This window comes from Telopea speciosissima, chromosome 5, assembly GCF_018873765.1.
Source record: "Telopea speciosissima isolate NSW1024214 ecotype Mountain lineage chromosome 5, Tspe_v1, whole genome shotgun sequence".
In the NCBI taxonomy this organism is placed as follows: domain Eukaryota; kingdom Viridiplantae; phylum Streptophyta; class Magnoliopsida; order Proteales; family Proteaceae; genus Telopea; species Telopea speciosissima.
Window position 1 is genome coordinate 13,004,118 of NC_057920.1, and position 17,653 is coordinate 13,021,770.

The window sequence follows — 17,653 nt, forward strand, 5'->3', positions numbered from 1 at the left end:
CTATTGTTTTGAAAAGATAAACATATATAATTCTGATATTAGGGTTTTCTTTCGATCTTCCACTTGTCAGTTTTGGTTAATGAGTTTTGGTTGAATGAGGGAAAGGCTTTGAAGCCAAGGGATTTGTCGTTGTTTCATGGGAAACACATGCCGAGGATCTTTTGGGAGCAAATATTTTCAGGGCTACAGTCAGCCTGTGGATACCTCGATCTCTAGGCGAAACACTTCCGAGCATTCGAACTCTGATCATTCACCAACCAGTTTGAACGCGCAGCAGGTGATTACTGACGAATTCGCCAAAGAAAATCACAAGAAAGACAATAACAGCCCAACCGGAAAGGACAACGCCATGAGGCGAGGGATCGATAACCAGGCTTATTACGTATTGGGTCATCAGACTGCTAACATCCGTGATCTTTACACGTTGGGTCGTAAATTGGGTCAAGGACAATTCGGTACCACTTACTTGTGCACTGAGATTGCAACCGGTAACGAATACGCTTGTAAATCTATCACCAAGAGGAAGCTCATTTCAAGGGAAGACGTGGAAGATGTCAGGAGAGAAATTCAGATAATGCATCATCTCTCTGGTCACAAGAACATTGTGACCATTAAAGGAGCTTATGAAGATCAACTCTATGTGCATATCGTGATGGAGCTCTGTGCTGGGGGTGAATTATTTGATCGCATCATTCAGAGAGGGCATTACAGTGAAAGGAAGGCAGCTGAGTTGACAAAGATCATCGTGGGTGTTGTCGAGGCATGTCATTCCCTTGGTGTTATGCACAGGGATTTGAAACCAGAGAACTTTTTGCTGGTCAACAAAGACGATGATTTCTCACTCAAAGCCATTGATTTTGGGCTCTCTGTATTCTTCAAACCAGGTATACCTATCTTCTGAGGGTCGTTTGTCTTTTTGTTCAATACGTTATTGAGAAAGAATTATTAATTTTCTCTGAAAATTCTCCCGAAAAATTTTACCTTGTGATAAGAAAATTGTCGATGGTGCCCACTTAGCTAATCATAAGAAATTTCGTGAAAAGCTTCCCTCAGAAATGATGGCCTTTCTAAAAATATGTTGGATCGCATAGATTGTACAACATATGACCAACAGATATTTAATGTATAATCCGTGATCATGATGTTAACTGAGGCTGTGAGCTCTGTCTCACAAGCCTTTTGACAGTTGAAAAAAAGAGAGGCTCTGAACGTATTCTAGAGCTAAATAGCCTGACTTTTATGCTAAACTTGATACAACAACCGCAGACGAGGTCTGATTCTTTTCATCAGTATATAATCCTTCTTAGTTTTTATGATCACGTAAAATTAATTCTGAAGTTTCCACGTTTTGGATTGTTGACACTTTTCTAACTGTATGGCATTATGATCCTATAGGTCAAATCTTTACTGATGTGGTTGGAAGTCCATATTATGTTGCTCCTGAGGTACTTTGCAAGCATTATGGGCCGGAAGCAGATGTATGGACGGCAGGAGTGATACTGTATATATTGCTGAGTGGTGTACCACCTTTTTGGGCAGGTATATCGGATTTGATATACTCATGCTGCACGAGCTACTGATTCATTCTGCATCTTATACTGAAAACTTTATTTGTTTGGAATTCAGAAACACAGCAGGGTATATTTGATGCAGTGTTGAAGGGGCAAATTGACTTTGAATCAGACCCATGGCCTCTAATCTCTGACAGCGCTAAGGATCTCATCCAAAAGATGCTCTGTTCTCGGCCTTGTGATCGCTTGACCGCTCATGAAGTGCTTTGTAAGACATAAGACAGCATCTTTTGTTAGTCCATTTGAAGACTTTCTGGTGTTTCCATGGGGATTGTTATTTCCCCCATCAATTCAATTAACTTTTCATAACATAATAATAACACAATAATGACACAATAATAATATGAAAAAAATAGAATACAATAAAAAATAAGAACAAAAACCCCCTCATTTTGCTCAAGTGGGAAACCATTTTGATATACTTTCTTTTTCATGCTATATTTAGGTCATCCCTGGATATGCGAAAATGGAGTTGCTCCTGACAGAGCATTGGATGCTGCTGTCCTTTCTCGCCTAAAACAGTTCTCTGCAATGAATAAGTTAAAGAAGATGGCTTTACGGGTGAGTAATATACTACACTATCTATTCAAAAACATGAATGCATACTGAGGTAGATCAACTTATGCACTCTTGTAATGCTTTAACCAATGTTGGAGGTCCTAGTTGAGAGTTGAGACAACTATCATCTAATACTTTGTTTATCATGTTTTCTAGTTGTCTGGGTGATATGTTCAAACCTGATTTGATGGTTCTAAGGAACTAATATGAAAATGGAATACCGGATTCATGATTGGGAAATAAGGAAAGCCATCCTCTTGAGCACCTCAACAAGCCTTAAACATTCCCTGCATCTGAAATAATGAGAAGTGCCATTGTTGAATCTAAATTATTATCATTTGTCATAATTTTCCTATTTTAGTACCATTAAGACAGGAAAATTTTTGCATTCAATATTATTTTCGAGATTATCATTTCCAAGTCTTATTCAATGAATGGCTTCCTCCCAACCACCCTCTTTCCTTCTTTTTTTTTTTGGAGGGGGTGGGGGTGGTTTTTGCCTGTGCATTTCTTTGTGATGACAACTCAAGGAGCTTGGAGGGAGGTTTGGGGGGGGGGGGTGTGCATGACAGGAGGAGCAAAAGAGAGGATTATGTTTTAACATTCTCATGAATTGAAGCAGTGACACATAAAAAATTCTTTTGAACTGATTCTGCTTGCATTTCTTCTTTCCTTTATTATTTTATGGTTGTTGGATGAGTCAGTGAAGACCGGAGAGGTTCTGTTTCACATTTGGTGTTCGCTGTGCATTTCCTAACTGTTCATTTTTGCTCGCAAAACTATGTTGTTTTTCTTTAGGCTCTTTTTGTGTCCATGTAAAATGGTGGAAAAGGAAAATAGGATTTTTACTTTTTGTTTTAACATTGAAAAAAGATAGTAGGATGTAAAATTATCAATTGCACGGAAAATTGTTCAACGAAACAATCAGGGTCTTGAGGACTAAATCTTACTCTTGGGTTTTCTGATGGCTTTGTTTTTTGTTCTCTCAGGTTATAGCTGAAAGCTTATCTGAGGAGGAAATTGCCGGCTTGAAAGAGATGTTTAAGGCAATGGATACTGACAACAGTGGTGCAATCACATTTGATGAACTAAAGGCTGGTTTGAAAAGATATGGCTCTACCATGAAGGAGTCAGAGATCCGTCAACTTATGGATGCAGTAAGATTATTTGTTTCCCTTGGGAAAAGAAAAAAAAATGTATAGGTTGTTTATGATTCAATATTGTTGAGAAATACTTTTTGTTGTTTTCTATTGTGGTGACATTAGTGTGTTTCCATGAATTGAGAGATAGGCTTGCAAAAGTAGATAGTCTTCTCCTTCACAGGAAACAGAAGTAGGTAGTCTTTGAAAACCATGAAATAACACATGAATCCTGTTGCATACTTGCATCAGAATATTTTAATTTGGGGACTATATGTAGTTGAAAAATATATAAATTTTGTTGGTTCGTCCCATATGCTGATATTGTTTTGGGCAATTGTTTGTGTTTCTACCACTCCTGAGTCCTGACTATCCTTGGCTTGCTTTGTCTATTCCTGACAATGTTGTTCGTTACTTGAAAATATGTGTACTAAAACAGTCTAATCTGAATAAGTTGTATGAGGGAAATTTTATAATTGAATACATCTATTGGATGAAGGAAGTGAAGAATTTACTGTCTGATGAATTTTGAGATAAGGAGGCCATTCAAAATAATGCAATGAGTTGGGTGATTAGGAAGAGTCCAGCTGATCTTGGACCCTTGTATGCACCATTGATGAGGTTAAGGCAGAGTAAAAAACTTAGATTCTTTGAACCCAATATTTCCTGCGGGCTAGTATTGTTGCTAAAATGCCTTTTAAATGACTTCTTGTTGAGTCTTTAAACAGCTTCTGCTCACCGCTTGTTAACACTGGTTCATTTTTTTGTTCGTTAACACCGGTTCATTTTTTTGTTCCTAGGAATGAACTGGGACAAAAAAAATTGCTGAGAAATACAAAAAATGAAGCTCCAATTTGAAGCTTCTCTGTCCCAGAAATAAAATGAAGAAATAAGGGGGGAGTTGCTCTTTAATGAGCACATGGATAATTTGATGGGCAAAGCAGTAATTTCCAGTTCAAACTAAAACACCACCTCCAATGCAACTTCAACCTCCACCATCACCACCACCTCCACCATCTCCGCCACCACGGCACCACCGTCACCACCACCACCTCCACCGCCTCCACCATCATCACCATTGTCACCATGACCACTACCAGCACTGCCACCACCACCAAATTTTTGGGTATTCAATGAAATTTTTGAAATTTATAGAAGTTCCAGAAAGTTAGAAACAGAAATTATTGCACATAATATATGCGTTTCTGTTTCTTTTCTGGCCAGAAATAGAAATTACTATGTGTTACCAAACATGTTTTTTGTCCAGAATTTGGCCCAGAAACAGAAATACAAAAAACTATTTCTGGAATAGAAATTTAGCCCAGAAACAGAAGTGTTGTCATTCAGGCCCTTTGTTTCTATAATTTATACTATGGTGGCTTCAGATTGTGTCTCTTGCCACTTCTGCTTCCCCCACTTCAGTATGTCTCTTTGAATCTTAAATTTCTATATTAATCCTTTTAAGCCACTTTTCTTGTTATAACTTTTAATTGTTTTTTGATGAATGATTATGTGAATAGAGAATTAAATTATAAAATATTTGCAAAGGGTTAAATAGTAGGATGAGTTTAGCCATCTTTTCTCTCTATGAGAGAGAGAGTTTCTGCCTTTTTTCACTGTAACATTCCTGGGGAGTTTCTACCTCTTTTCACTATAAAATTTCTGGATTCATGAGGTTATAGTTCTTAGGATGTGATTGTTGTACTGGATTCTGTTGAGATAACAGAGTTTGATTATCTCAGGCTGATGTGGACAACAATGGGACTATTGACTATGGGGAATTCATTGCTGCAACTGTACATCTTAACAAACTGGAACGTGAGGAACATCTCATTGCGGCATTTTCATACTTTGACAAGGATGGAAGTGGTTACATTACAGTTGATGAACTCCAGCAAGCTTGCTCAGAACATGGCATGACTGATGTTCTTCTTGAGGATATTATCAAAGAAGTTGATCAAGACAATGTAAGTGATGAGAACTTTGAAAGCTAGTAATGTCTCTATTCAGGAAATCGGTTTACTTTTTGTTTTCACTGGATGGTTTATAGAAGATTGTAAGTATCTCAATCATCAACACTGACCAACAAGTGGTTCACTTGTTAAAGAGCATCCCAATGCACAAGACTCCTGCTACTGCAGGGTCTGGGAGGGGCAAGGGTAGGCAGCCTTACCCCCGTCCCCCGCTTTGCAGAGAGGCTGTTTCCATGTTTCGAACTCGCAACCAGATGGTTGCAATAGCGCAACTTAACTGTTGCACCAAGGCTCGCTAATGCAACCTGATGGTTCACTTGTTGCTATTGCTTAATTCATGACTAGACACTAGACTAATGCAGTTACTCCATGTCAGATTGTAACAGAACCTTGTAATCAGTTCTTATTTACATATTGCTAAAGCATGCTTTCTTTGCTAGTCTTCTTGGCCATGAAAAGGGATAATTTTCTTCTCTCTCTTTAATGGATCTCCAAATAGGGACAGGGGGAGGAGAAAATCTGAACTGAAAAATACACTATAGTTTGTAGTTTGTACATTCTTAAGCAAACCCACAGTATATTGGGGTTGTGTTAAGAGTCTCTTTGGGGAATTTGGGATCCACACAGGATTTCCAAACCACTTTTGAATGATGTGTGTTCTGGACTGTATTTGCAAGTCCACCATGTGTTGTAGTTATGTTATGTGGGTGGTTGTAGGTGCTGATGTCAGGTCAAATAATAGGTTATTCGTGATTTAAACTTAAAATATGCAATTGTTATTTGACATTATCTTCTTTTTTCCCCTTGTACTGTTATTGTTTCCTTTTAGCTTGGGTCAACCTGTGATCAATCATTCTATTGTTGCTTATATATGTTTCAGGATGGTAGGATAGACTATGGTGAGTTTGTTGCTATGATGCAAAAAGGTAATGCTGGAATCGGAAGAAGAACCATGCGGAACAGTTTGAATATGAGCATCAGAGATGCACCAGGAGCTCATTGACTTCTAACCATACACATCATGTACAGGTATCTTTCGAATACAGTACCTTTTAATGTCTATTTCTCCCTGTTCTCCTCTTTTAAAGATGCTGAACTGTTGTTCTCAACTTCAAAGGACAAAAGTGGGTAATATACATGGGGCTGAAGCACCAAATTGTAAACTTCCTTGTTGGCTTACATAATTTAGACTGTGAACAGAAGTATGAGGCATAAACTTGTACTTAGTTTTGCATAAGAGAACAAATAATTTTGGTTATGGAAGATAATTTGTGCCTATAGAGGTGTAAACTGTAAAGTATCCAACAAGTACAACAGAAGGGGAGGTCTAGTTATAGCATACTTGTACACGTGATAAACATTTGAGGTGGTCTGTCAGTTTCACTTAGGAGATCTATGTGCATAACAAATTGATTGTGGTGCTAGCAACCTTTCCCTACTCTTTGGAGTTTGGATTTTTTTTTTCCAAGTTCACCAATCTTACTTTCTTGGTTTTTTTGCAGTTATATGATATTAAGGCGTTTATATTGCTGGTTGGTTTGATTTTTTCCTTAAGAGATACTGTGGACTGTTTTTCGAGTGGAGGTCCCATGTCCTTGGCTCCTTGCAGAGAGTTAGAAAGGATTTTGTCTTTAGTTATGTTTTGATATTTTGGGAGATTGAAAAATAGTGTATCTCTGAAAATGTATTTAAAGAGGGGTCAAATTTCTTTTTCTTTTTTTTTTTTTGAATTCTGTGAACCTACGTAACATACTCACAAGAATGGCATTTCATGAAATGATGGAAAATCTTTATTGTATACTGATAGCTCATAATATAATGAGGAGATCATCTGGAATAATAAACATATTATGAAAGTATAAGTATCATATGAGAATCTTATAACATAGGGTACTGCGGAAGTAGCCATGCATTAATGTGAAAGATATAAAATAAGTTGGAAATTTTTTATTTTACCATTTTCTTCAGGAAATAAATCTAGAAATTTAGGGTATGAAACCCAGTGTAAATGGTCAAAGGCCAGTAGATATCTTGGATTGAGGGTGGTGTGTGTCTACGGAATTCACATAATGGGTGAAGGTCAAGAAAATTTACTTTCAGATACAAATACGTGTACAAATAGTTCTTGGGAGGAGGGTGAAGAGCTACCTGAATTAGCTGCTGCCTCAGAGTGTATATCAGCCTTCTTGTCATTCAGTATAAAAACTAATAGTTTTATGACAAGACTAAGAAGCATATTTTTATTGGAATACGACTAAAGAAGCATATTTTTATTGGAATAAACAATTATTTTTATTCAGAAGAAACCAATTCTTTTATTTTTTTTTTTGAATTTGTATAGACGTGAAATTGGAATTATGGACAGAAATTTTCATCATGTTGAAACATTAGAATAGTGTGATTACAACAACAACAACAACTCAGCCTTATCCCAGCTAATTGGGGTTGGCTACAAGGATCCTTCGAAAACAAAGTAGGGAAAAACTGAGGTCCTCACGAAGGGAAATCAAAGTTTGAGGAATGGAGAATAAAAATGAAGAAAAGAGATGAGAGAAGTGAGAAATGGAAAATAAAAGTAAGAGGAAAGAGGATAGCCCAGAAAAGATCCATAATGGGTGGTTAGGAGTGTTGCCCGGGTAAGAGGCTTGCCTTCCACAAGTTGGGACGAGGTTCCTAAGTTTCAGCATGTCAACCTCCATAAGTAATGGCAGAGGTCACAGCCATATAATTATATGAAAAATAATTGGTAAATCCGATTAAAACAGAAATAATATAAGCAAAGCTTGTAGAAGGAACATGATGTTACAAGAAATCTATTCAATAGGATTGTGAGCCCAAAACTTAAAAGGACCGAGTTTCCCTTAACCATGGGCATCAGTACCATCAGATTGCCAAAGGGGAGGGTAGTTTCGACTTCGTCAATAGGTTGGGGGAGTGTAATGATGGTTCAGGAGTCCAATCATGGGGTCACTTCATCAGTGAAGAAGGAATTCTTCTTTTTCTACAGTGAAGGAAAACTTCCGCCAATGGAAAATAAAATCGAAAAGAAATTTGGTGATTGAGCCTTTATATACCTTATTTTCTTGGGACCTAGCCAAATTGCTTGCTGGTTTGCAAAAACCAAATTCCTTAATTGATTCATGATTAATGATAAGCGGATGGGACCTCTCAGCATTGTCTTTCTAGAATGTTTATAATAGGCTCTTACTTTTCACAATATTGTGTAAGAAGCTCAACCCTTCTACTTCATGAGTTTGAGACAACTCTTAAATACTATTATATATGACAAATATATTTTAAAATTAGAATGTCAAACAAAGACTACGTTTTCAGTTAGAGAAAATTTCAGTTGCAGCACACGTATATTTATTTTATCACTTATCTATAACCATATTAAAGTATGGTCAGTTCTTCAAATTTAAAGAACAAGTATTGGATCCACTGTGTCGTATGGATTATGAAACAGGAACAGGGATTTGACGTGGTGGAGAGTCAGTCCTGGTAACATAGTTCTTAAACTCGGTTGCAGTTTCGACAGAGACCGAGACGAAGCCTTGAATCGATATTACCAAGTTTCAACCAGTTTTAACATGGTTTCGACCATATTTTGCACATATCAGTAGTTTCAACCAAAAAAATACCAAGTTTCGACCGGTTTCAACCAGCCCATGATATGTCGAGTTTTGCCCAGAAAATACCAGGTTTTGGTCGAAACCTGGGAAATCTTGGTTTTGGCCAGGGTCGAAACTGGCCTCGAAAATGAGATTTAGAACCTTGCCTGGTATTATGCAAAGTTGCGAACATGTGGATTTGGAGACTCACTGACATAATTCTAATTGTTAAACTCTGAGATATTTTGTGTGTTCTACCATTCATATCTGTCTACGGAAGAGCATAAATAATTGTTTGCCATGAAGAAATAGTATGAAACATTTAATGTCTGCTGGATTTTCATTTAAGTCAAACAAGCGAGAAACTTTTCACCAAATCCAGTGTTGATTTGGATGTGTATAAGACATGGAAACACCATTTTTTTTTTTGGAGGTGTATGCAATACTGTGACTGGGTAGCCAAAATATGTGGTTTGAGCCATGTCTATACTTGACAAACCTATGGAGTTCTAGAAGCCTTCCCCTCCCATGAGAACCATCTTTTGGAGAAACAGAAAATCGTAGGTTAATAACAACCCTTGACCAGAAACCATTAATGAAGACTAAACTTGATCCAGGGAAATTCAGTTGAGGAACTATAAGATAGAAACAGAGACAATTAGTTAGCTTCAGCAGATCAGGGTAGAACAGCATAAAAATTCATCAGATCGGCTAGTTTAACTGGCAAAACAAGTCTGCAAAGTTTCACCGGATTCTGATTCCTGGATTGTGAGATTTAGAACAATACAATAGCAATAAGGAATTGTATTGACTGGATAAAAAATGCAGTAATCAATTGGTGAGTTTAGGAATTCAGAACCGCAACTAAGGTTGAAGCTAGACATAGAGTAGGCATTCGATTATGTAAATTGGGATTTTCTTGTTTAATTATTTTGGAGAATGGACTTTGGAATCAAATAAAATGAATTGGATTAAGGTTTGCACTTTAATGGATTCTCTTGTGGTTTCAGTTGGAAGCGCATTCTATTACATCTTTTGGAATTCTTGAGGTATCAGGCCTGGGTGTTTGTTTTTGATATATATTGTTGTGTGCCCTTTCTAAGAGCTCAAGCTTTTGAAAGCGGTTATAAAATGGTATCAGAGCTATGAGATTGGGTGTTAGATCCTAAGTAGGTGCAAGGGAGCATGTCGTGACCCAACACCCTGTACTCTCGGTGCCACGTGTTGCTGTCATGTGCAGAGCTTTGTGTGTGTGTGGGCCTGCACGTGCCAGGGAGGGTGTTATATGCATTGCTGTGTGCCTTTCCTAATAGCTTTAGATTTTGGGGTAAGCGGTTACAAGTTATAACATGGTATCAGAGCTAGGTCCGGTGTTCGATCCCTGGTAGGTGCCGGGGGTGGTGTTTTGCCCCTGCACCATGTAACCTTGGTGCCATGTGTTAGTGTCATCTGTAGAGCCACGTGTGTGGGTCTTCATGTGAAGGTGGATGTTGATATACATTGTTGTGTGCCCTTCCTAACAGTTCTAGATTTTAGGATAAGTAGTTGTAACATGGTATTAGAGCAAGGCTGAATTTGGACAGGCTTGCCTGGATGTTGGGATGTAGGCTGCATTTTGTTTCTACGTATTGGCGCTCCTGTTGGGTTATCATTGAATCACTGTTGGGAGAAGTCTTGATAGGATGGTAAAGATGTTGCTGCTTGGAAGGGTAAATATTTTTGCAAAGGTGGAAGGAGGACCCTTATCTCTAAATTGGCCCGATCTATTTCATGTACCTCTCCGCATTGCAGAATTGATGCCTGACCAGCTGGGAGTTACTTGAAAGGAATTCTCAAAGACACAAAGTACTACTGTTTTGTGCACTGGAAGGCTAAATTGAACTGTAGGGAAGTGGGGTTGGTGTTTTCCAAAGGATGGTTCATTGCTGTAGGCCATTTGGTTGAGTGCTGTGATGCTCAAGGCAGCTGTGGTGTGAGAACTGCTGAAGGCTACCTTGGAAACTTACAGTTGGGTTTAATGGCTTGGTGGACATTCAAAGTCACCATGGGAATTGGGTTTTGGACTGACTGGTGGTGTGAGAAAAGACCTCTTGGCTAGTTCGTTTTTCAGTCTCACAGCTGGTCAAGTTTGTAGTGAAAGAATTTTGGGGGAGGGAGAGGACAGATGCTCGGATTCCTAGTCTGGGAAGGAGTTATGATTTTCACCAAAAAAGAAAAAGGAGTTGTGATGATAAGAACTCTTGGATATCTCTCCATTCTTTTCTTGCATTCTTCAGCCGACCACAAGATGAGGAATCAGGATGCCTATAATTATGTATGAACTATAGTTTTCTCCTCCCCTCTTGTTCTCTTCTTTTGGTTTTCCCTTTATTGATGTTTTGGTTGCGCGGAAAAAGCAAAATGTGGTGGTGGGCCTCTGAGAGTCTGTTGTCATAAGCGGTACTAACAGTATTTTATTTTTATTGAAGCTGCCACTGTTGATCTATTCCCACAATTAGTCTTTGTAAAATCAACTTTAGACTTTAGCCGGTAGACATGGTTGTAGGCATGGAGATCCCTTGAAAGTAAAAAAGAATTGATAATTCTCCCATTTCTCTCCCACCATCAGATGTATGTTAGTGCTCTTCGTGAGGGCCAGTGAACATAAGGTCATCCTTTAATGCCACTTCTGAAGGCAGGTGGACATAGTATCTTCTATCTTATCTGACTTAGCCGCTTTAGGTGGGATGGATACCCTTACAAGCAGAGATGATGGTTTTCTTGTTGCTGAATTGAACTTGTTTGCTATTATCTTGTAGGACCTTTTCAGCTGGTATATAGAGTTTATAACACCATACTCTGTTTTGTAGCCATTCTTACTTGTATAAGAAAATTTGTCGTCCCGTGGTTCTTGCCTGTGAATCAGACTGTATCTTGTGCTAAGATGTAAAAAAGATTTTGCCTGTTCACAGTCCTTGTGAAGCTTCCGATTTTTGTTCTTTTTCCAATATTGTTATTTTGAAAGATTTCCCTTTAGTTAGTTACTTTCTTTTTTGCAAGATCTGCCTTTCACATCTTATTTTGTCATCAAACTTTAAATTCTACTATTGCTTTCATATGTTCTAAAGCTGGGACTTGTTGGCAGGGATGCTAAAGCTGGGAATTGTTGGCAGGTTGTACAGCAAGGCCAGAAGAGATGAATATATATGATGTTTTTGTAATGCAATTTCGGTTCTTCCACTGCTCTGAAACCTTTGGGCATGTAAGAAAAACTACCGGCAATGAAGGTTCGGTGGTTAGCTAGCTATGCCTGTTTGTGGCCACGTAAATTATTTTTTTTCCTTTTAAATTCCAGGTTGGGTGAAGGGGATGTTCTAATAATTTTATTGAATGTTAAGTGGCTCTGTTATTGAAGATCACTAGTTTTGTTCGCCAACTTCCTGTTTTTGCACAGAACCTTGCGGCTAGTTGGATACCTGCAATATGAATCGCCTGCTCAGAAATTTCGGAAATGCTCATGGAAGGATGGGCAGAGATATCTGATGCAGGCTTGCAGCACTAGGCCATGGATAGGAAACTGAACAAAAGGTTCAGCCTGGATATATCAAGCTCAACCCTGATTACTAGTGGTTAACCCGTCTATAATTTCCTTCCAGCAGTACAATCATGGCCATAAAGTTTAAACACTATATAGATGTGGAACGAGTCGAAGAGCCAAGTTCTCCAGTTCCATTCTTTGTTTGATTAATCCTTGAAAACATTTTCTTCAGAAAAGGGGCTTAGACCAGGTTGAAGATGGTCAAAGCAGAACTGATTTCCTCATCATTCAAACCTTGTTTGCAATGTGAACCCTGACAAAACATTGAGGCCGTCTCAACTAAAATCTCCAGCAGAAAATCCCTCTGATTTCTGTTGTTTGATGACATTTTACTGTTCTGACATTACCATATGAACACGTCTCTCCTTTGTTTTTCTTCCTTCTCAGGTTCTCAGCTTGTTCCTTTTCAGTATGGCTTTTGATACTTCCGGATGAACAGCATTGCCACCAGAATGATGGGAAAATGGTTTGACAAATTGGTAGAGGAATAGGATGAATTGGGCCAGAATCGGTTTGCCCAATCCGGTGTGTTGTCACTAGGACCTGCGATCAAACATCCTGCCGGCTGAGACAAGAAAGATAACCCAGATAGTAGTTGTTAATATATGGGGTTTTAACCAATCCCTACGGTATTAATCCCTCTTGAGACAAGAAAGATAACCCAGCTCTCACAATTTTGAGTCAGAGAAATACCTTGTTCTGTTTTGAGCTACTACTTAATAAGCATCTATACTCATCTGCCTTCACAGCGGAAGATATAATATGGTTCCCTTGACCCATTTTATAAACACCCATTTTGGATTTTAATTTTATTTTTTATGGATCAAGTTTTCTTCACTTATGGTGAAAAAAGAATCTCTTAATCCATGGGATTTGACCCTCTGAGGAAGGGTATTTTGGGCCTTCCACAATAGGAGGTGAGAGTTGTTGATAGAGAATCACTATTATAGCATCAAATCATGATAGATGACGAAATTCTCTCTTCACCCTAAGTGATGTACTTTTACCATTTTTATTACCCCAAAAAAGAAAAGAGAATTGGTGGATTAGTAAATCCATAGGTCCATGCTCACATGTCGAGTTTGAGCCCAAATAAAATTTGCAAATTTTCACATCCTACACTAGAAAAAAAGGGGGTGAAAAAATAAATCTTTAAAATCTAAATCCATTGGAGTACACAGTAGTGATCAGATCACCGTAGACGTGCATGGACATACAAAGGGATGCATGCTAATACACAGACTGTCAACTGCCTATTGAACATCAATTTTTCCCAGCTAAACTCTCTCCATTCCCTCCGGTCGTTTGGCAATTTATCCTTGACCCAACTCGATCATCATCAAACCATGCTTGGCTTAATGTGGTTCGCCCGTATCGGCGCATGAGCAGAGATTGTTTCCTATTCTACAAGGTATAAGCACTACAATGTGAGTTAGCACAAACACAGTATTGTGAGCAAAGAGGGAGGTGAAGGTGGTATCTGATGATTCTGATCGCAGGTCCTAGTGACAATATACCAGGAACTTTACTGGCTGAGCTAGCTGACACCTTCAATCCACCAAAGTTCAAGTATGAAAATGCCAACCTAAACCAAATCTAGATCCAAACTGACTAGGCATAGGACTAGTCCATGCAACTAACAAAAAAGAAAGATGGTGGGTGGTGACACCATTTACTTGTTATTACCATCCTGAACAGTTTAATGGGTGGGATATACATAGAATTCTTGCACTGTAAGTTCAAGGTAGCTTCACTTAATCCATCTGAAGCAAATGTTTGATACTTGTTATAAAGACTTGGATGCAAATGATCAAACTGCAGCAGATTATCCAGTATGAGATGTATAATATATGTTAGGATGGAGGAAAACTAACATCAGAAACCATACAACAACATACCACCATGGCTACCTTTCTAACTCAAAGCCCTGTCAGTGGGATACAATTTTATGTTAATACATACATGTTAATATTTTCCATTGAGCATGATAAAATGAACCATCAACAAATTATCTTTTCTTTAAACTGATAAATTATTAACAGAGAGTTGAAGGCTTCAAGTGGGAGTGTACTGAAATGAATTTGAAGCTAACAGCTATTTCTTCTCCGAAACTGTGGTTTCATTTGCTATTGCTATCTCCTGCGGAAGTGAAACACAATAGTGTCAAGAGAAGTCAGCTATCATCTGAAACGTAGTAGATACATGCAGTTTTTTCATGGATAAAACTTAAAAACTATTTATCTTACAAAGCAAGGAGTTAAAAATACCTAATTGACAGTTCTTTTTGAGTAAATCAATTAGTCTTGACACCAAGTTCTCTAGTTACCAAAACAGTTAAAGATCTCTGTGATAATTGTGTTCCTTTTGTCACTTCACAAATGTGAAATGGTGGTTTGTTGTGCCTATTCTTTATTAGAGCAGAACACTGTTGAAAGTTGAAACAATGCAGATGCAGCACTGTATCATATTCAACTAACTTCTAAGGTTTACATATAATTTGCATATGGTGATATAGAAATGACCAAGAGAATCACTTAGGCATAATATTGGTAGGTGGACAAAGAAACGAGTTCTATAAAGCTATGGGAGTTCTTGAATTATCTATCAGGTCAAAGTTTTTGGGAAGTTTAAAAGAAAAACACATCAAAGGAGGAATTCAACTCATATGGACAGACTAACATCCACATAACACTGCTACCGCAGGAAATTAGAAAGCAAATGATGAATCCAGCAGCACAAAGAATATTGGAAAGAAGACCATGGTGTGTATGGTTCACATTTAAGGATCTTATGCTACAATGACTTTAACATGTCTTTTTGTAGTTCATGTTTCAGCTGAGATTTAAAGTGCAGAAAAGAAAGGTTTATTGGAAAGGGATTGTACCATGTGGACCTGACCAACCTCATGAACTCTGTATTAGGTTGAAAATCACTAACATGGAACTCATTAAATGGTTGGTGACGTTGGCCGAGTGGCCCACATGTACTAATGTAAGGATGTTAGTCCTTTAAGATACTGTCAAACTCTTAAAATAGTGCTTAAGAAGCCAGAATCAGAAATTTGTAATCCACAATAGGCTAATCAAGAGCAGTGTAAGATGCATGGATAAGAACTTGCCTTCAACTTCCTGTCGTTTGAGACAACACATTTCGATGTGATAGAGATCCCAGTATCTAACAACCATCCCACTTCTCCATAAATATCACCATTTTCTCTTTCTTTAAGTGAACACCACAATTGCTTTGGAAGCAATATTAGACCTTGTGGATCTCTTACCGACTTTTGTGGCTTGTCAGCTACAAGTTCTTGGAAAATATTCTGGAGGATCAAATCCAGTTACAATTACAGTCTAACATCAAAATTCATTGAAAATCATCAGATTATTCTTAGTGGGTAAAAAGGGGTGGGGAAGGAGCACTTTATACTGAGTTCCTCAATCATTATTAAAGAGAAGAAACTAGATGTAAAAATCAAGCAACAGAGGAAAAATCTCATTAAGGGACCAAGACATGCAGAGAAGGCACCCCAAAAGGTTTACACTCGCACCAATTTGCTGGCTGCTGAGAGCTACAAATGAAAGAAGGTAGAAATATTCACATCATGCACTATATGAAAAACTTGGACTAGAAACATTCACATCAGGCACTATTTGAAAAACTTGGACTAGATGATCTCTACGAGCTCTCTCTATGTCTCTGGCTCAACTCAACAAAGTTATGCCAGCCGGATGCCTACTATTCCACCAATATACTCTATATAGGGCCATATCTTCAGTTACGTGAAAAGCATCTCTCTCTGACTCAATTGAACTAACCCTAATCAACCACATGACTGATTGTTTCAACCATAATACTCCATCTAAGGCCATATCTTCAGTTACATCATAAGAGAGAGAGTGCTATTTCGCAAAATTATTCCATCCTTATCTAAATTGATAATTTCTAAGTAATAAAATTCATAAAGGGTATGGAATGAAATTGATAAGTTGGAATTAGCTGGGGGTTTGTCCAGCAGACCAGGGCTCAAAAGACAACACCCCTCTTAGTTTCTAACAGTCGCAGATCAGATTTCCCATGCATCAGTAGAATAAATCAAAAAATTTAAGGTTTAACAAAAATAAAATATCCCTTAGCTTCATATGTAGCCTATGCAGTACAGAAGTCTAGAAGAGTTGAGTTGGAAAATTATAAAAATTGGAATGGCATTCAGCGAAACGCAGACAAAGCAAGAAGTGTAAACATAACTGAAAACATTGAAATGCTAAGGAGATCACTATTGAATTTCTGTACATAGTAGATCATAAGCAAGAAGTAATTATGGAAAGTCATTGTAACACCAAGGGTTTTCAAAATATCCAGGATTCAGGATAATATATCAGGAAGACTCAAAATGGAGAACCAGAAAGAAGCTGGAAACTTACCATCTGAGCTGCTAGGAAGCTGGCGACAGCAACAGAACCCTCCCATACACCACCAACTTCCGAGATTTTCAGTGCTTCTGTAGAAGCAAACCCAGAATCACGAAGAGCACATCCACCGAGTTGTTCCCCATTTCTGAAAGGTCCATACCATTGTTCACTGAAGACCCTGATGTTTTGCAACGATGACCCTGTATTGTCTGTACGTACAACCTGAATTATCCTCACACGTGATTCCCTATTTCGAGGATCAACCAAGCAATGCTCCAATTCCAACAATCTGTAAGAACCATGATCTTCCAAGGGCCATAGAGCTACATAACATCCACTTGGGTGATAGGCAAAACCAGAAACCTGGTTATCTGTGCCCCCTATATTCCTCTCATCAATGCTATACCGAGTTGCTGCATCAGCTTCACAGCCTACAGTTGGAAGTAGCTTAATCAAATTGTACGCAAGAATGCGTTCTTCTGAGTTTGCGAGTGTAGGACACTGTGTCTGCCAATCAAACACCTGAACTTCCCATTCCCTAAAAGCTTCAGGTACCACAGATTCAGGAAGTTCTATTGGTTTTCCTTCACTAGTGAAGTCTGCCCCGTGACCATCCCATTCACCAGATACATTTCCAGCAAAAACTTCCCAGTCTATAAAATAACAGAGAAGGAAGAAAAAAAAGAAAGAACAGGAAAATCAGAAAAACCTGAACTTAAGCCAAGAACGAGTTTTGTAAGAAATTGCACATTTTTTTACCTCAAACTCCAAGATAATCTCCCTTATCGTTCTCAGATATATGTGAAAACAGAGAT

General features: G+C 38.2%; 2 protein-coding genes and 2 long non-coding RNA genes across 7 annotated transcripts in view; 2 read left to right on the plus strand and 2 right to left on the minus strand.

Moving 5' to 3' along the window:
• Positions 1-12,265, plus strand: LOC122661332 (calcium-dependent protein kinase 26-like). Of its 3 annotated transcripts, none has more exons than XM_043856692.1 (8): positions 1-884; positions 1,396-1,539; positions 1,627-1,779; positions 2,017-2,132; positions 3,119-3,286; positions 5,011-5,235; positions 6,122-6,270; positions 11,977-12,265. In XM_043856692.1, the coding sequence occupies exons 1-7, from the start codon at positions 137-139 to the stop codon at positions 6,242-6,244; spliced, it is 1,677 nt and encodes a 558-aa protein (XP_043712627.1). In that variant the 5' UTR covers positions 1-136; the 3' UTR covers positions 6,245-6,270; positions 11,977-12,265. The 3 variants fall into 3 exon arrangements, with proteins under 3 accessions (XP_043712627.1, XP_043712630.1, XP_043712629.1); XM_043856695.1 differs by lacking the exon at positions 11,977-12,265 and adding an exon at positions 6,744-7,106; XM_043856694.1 differs by having other exon boundaries at positions 135-884; positions 12,005-12,265.
• Positions 1-15,500, plus strand: part of LOC122661337 — a 33,401-nt gene extending 17,901 nt beyond the window's left edge. Inside the window, exons 4-5 of the long non-coding RNA XR_006332866.1 lie at positions 6,633-6,638; positions 15,487-15,500. This is a non-coding gene — a long non-coding RNA (uncharacterized LOC122661337). The remainder of the gene's footprint in view (positions 1-6,632; positions 6,639-15,486) is intronic.
• The window catches only part of LOC122661340, a 15,993-nt gene continuing 3,497 nt past the window's right edge, over positions 5,158-17,653 (minus strand). The window contains exon 3 of the long non-coding RNA XR_006332868.1: positions 5,158-5,290. This is a non-coding gene — a long non-coding RNA (uncharacterized LOC122661340). The remainder of the gene's footprint in view (positions 5,291-17,653) is intronic.
• The window catches only part of LOC122661334, a 21,074-nt gene continuing 17,848 nt past the window's right edge, over positions 14,428-17,653 (minus strand). For both annotated transcript variants that reach the window (XM_043856698.1, XM_043856697.1), the window contains exons 3-5: positions 16,851-17,491; positions 15,548-15,748; positions 14,428-14,568 (exon numbers count right to left, since the gene is read on the minus strand). In XM_043856698.1, the coding sequence (XP_043712633.1) occupies positions 14,524-14,568; positions 15,548-15,748; positions 16,851-17,491 (887 nt within the window). In that variant the 3' untranslated portion in view covers positions 14,428-14,523. The remainder of the gene's footprint in view (positions 14,569-15,547; positions 15,749-16,850; positions 17,492-17,653) is intronic.

Bases quoted from the DNA above. Each gene is read 5' to 3' on its own strand.
- LOC122661332 (XM_043856692.1), top strand. From the start codon at position 137: ATGGGAAACACATGCCGAGGATCTTTTGGGAGCAAATATTTTCAGGGC. The intron at 1,780-2,016 runs GTAAGACATAAG...TGCTATATTTAG, and splicing joins GACCGCTCATGAAGTGCTTT to GTCATCCCTGGATATGCGAA. The intron at 5,236-6,121 runs GTAAGTGATGAG...TATATGTTTCAG, and splicing joins AAGAAGTTGATCAAGACAAT to GATGGTAGGATAGACTATGG.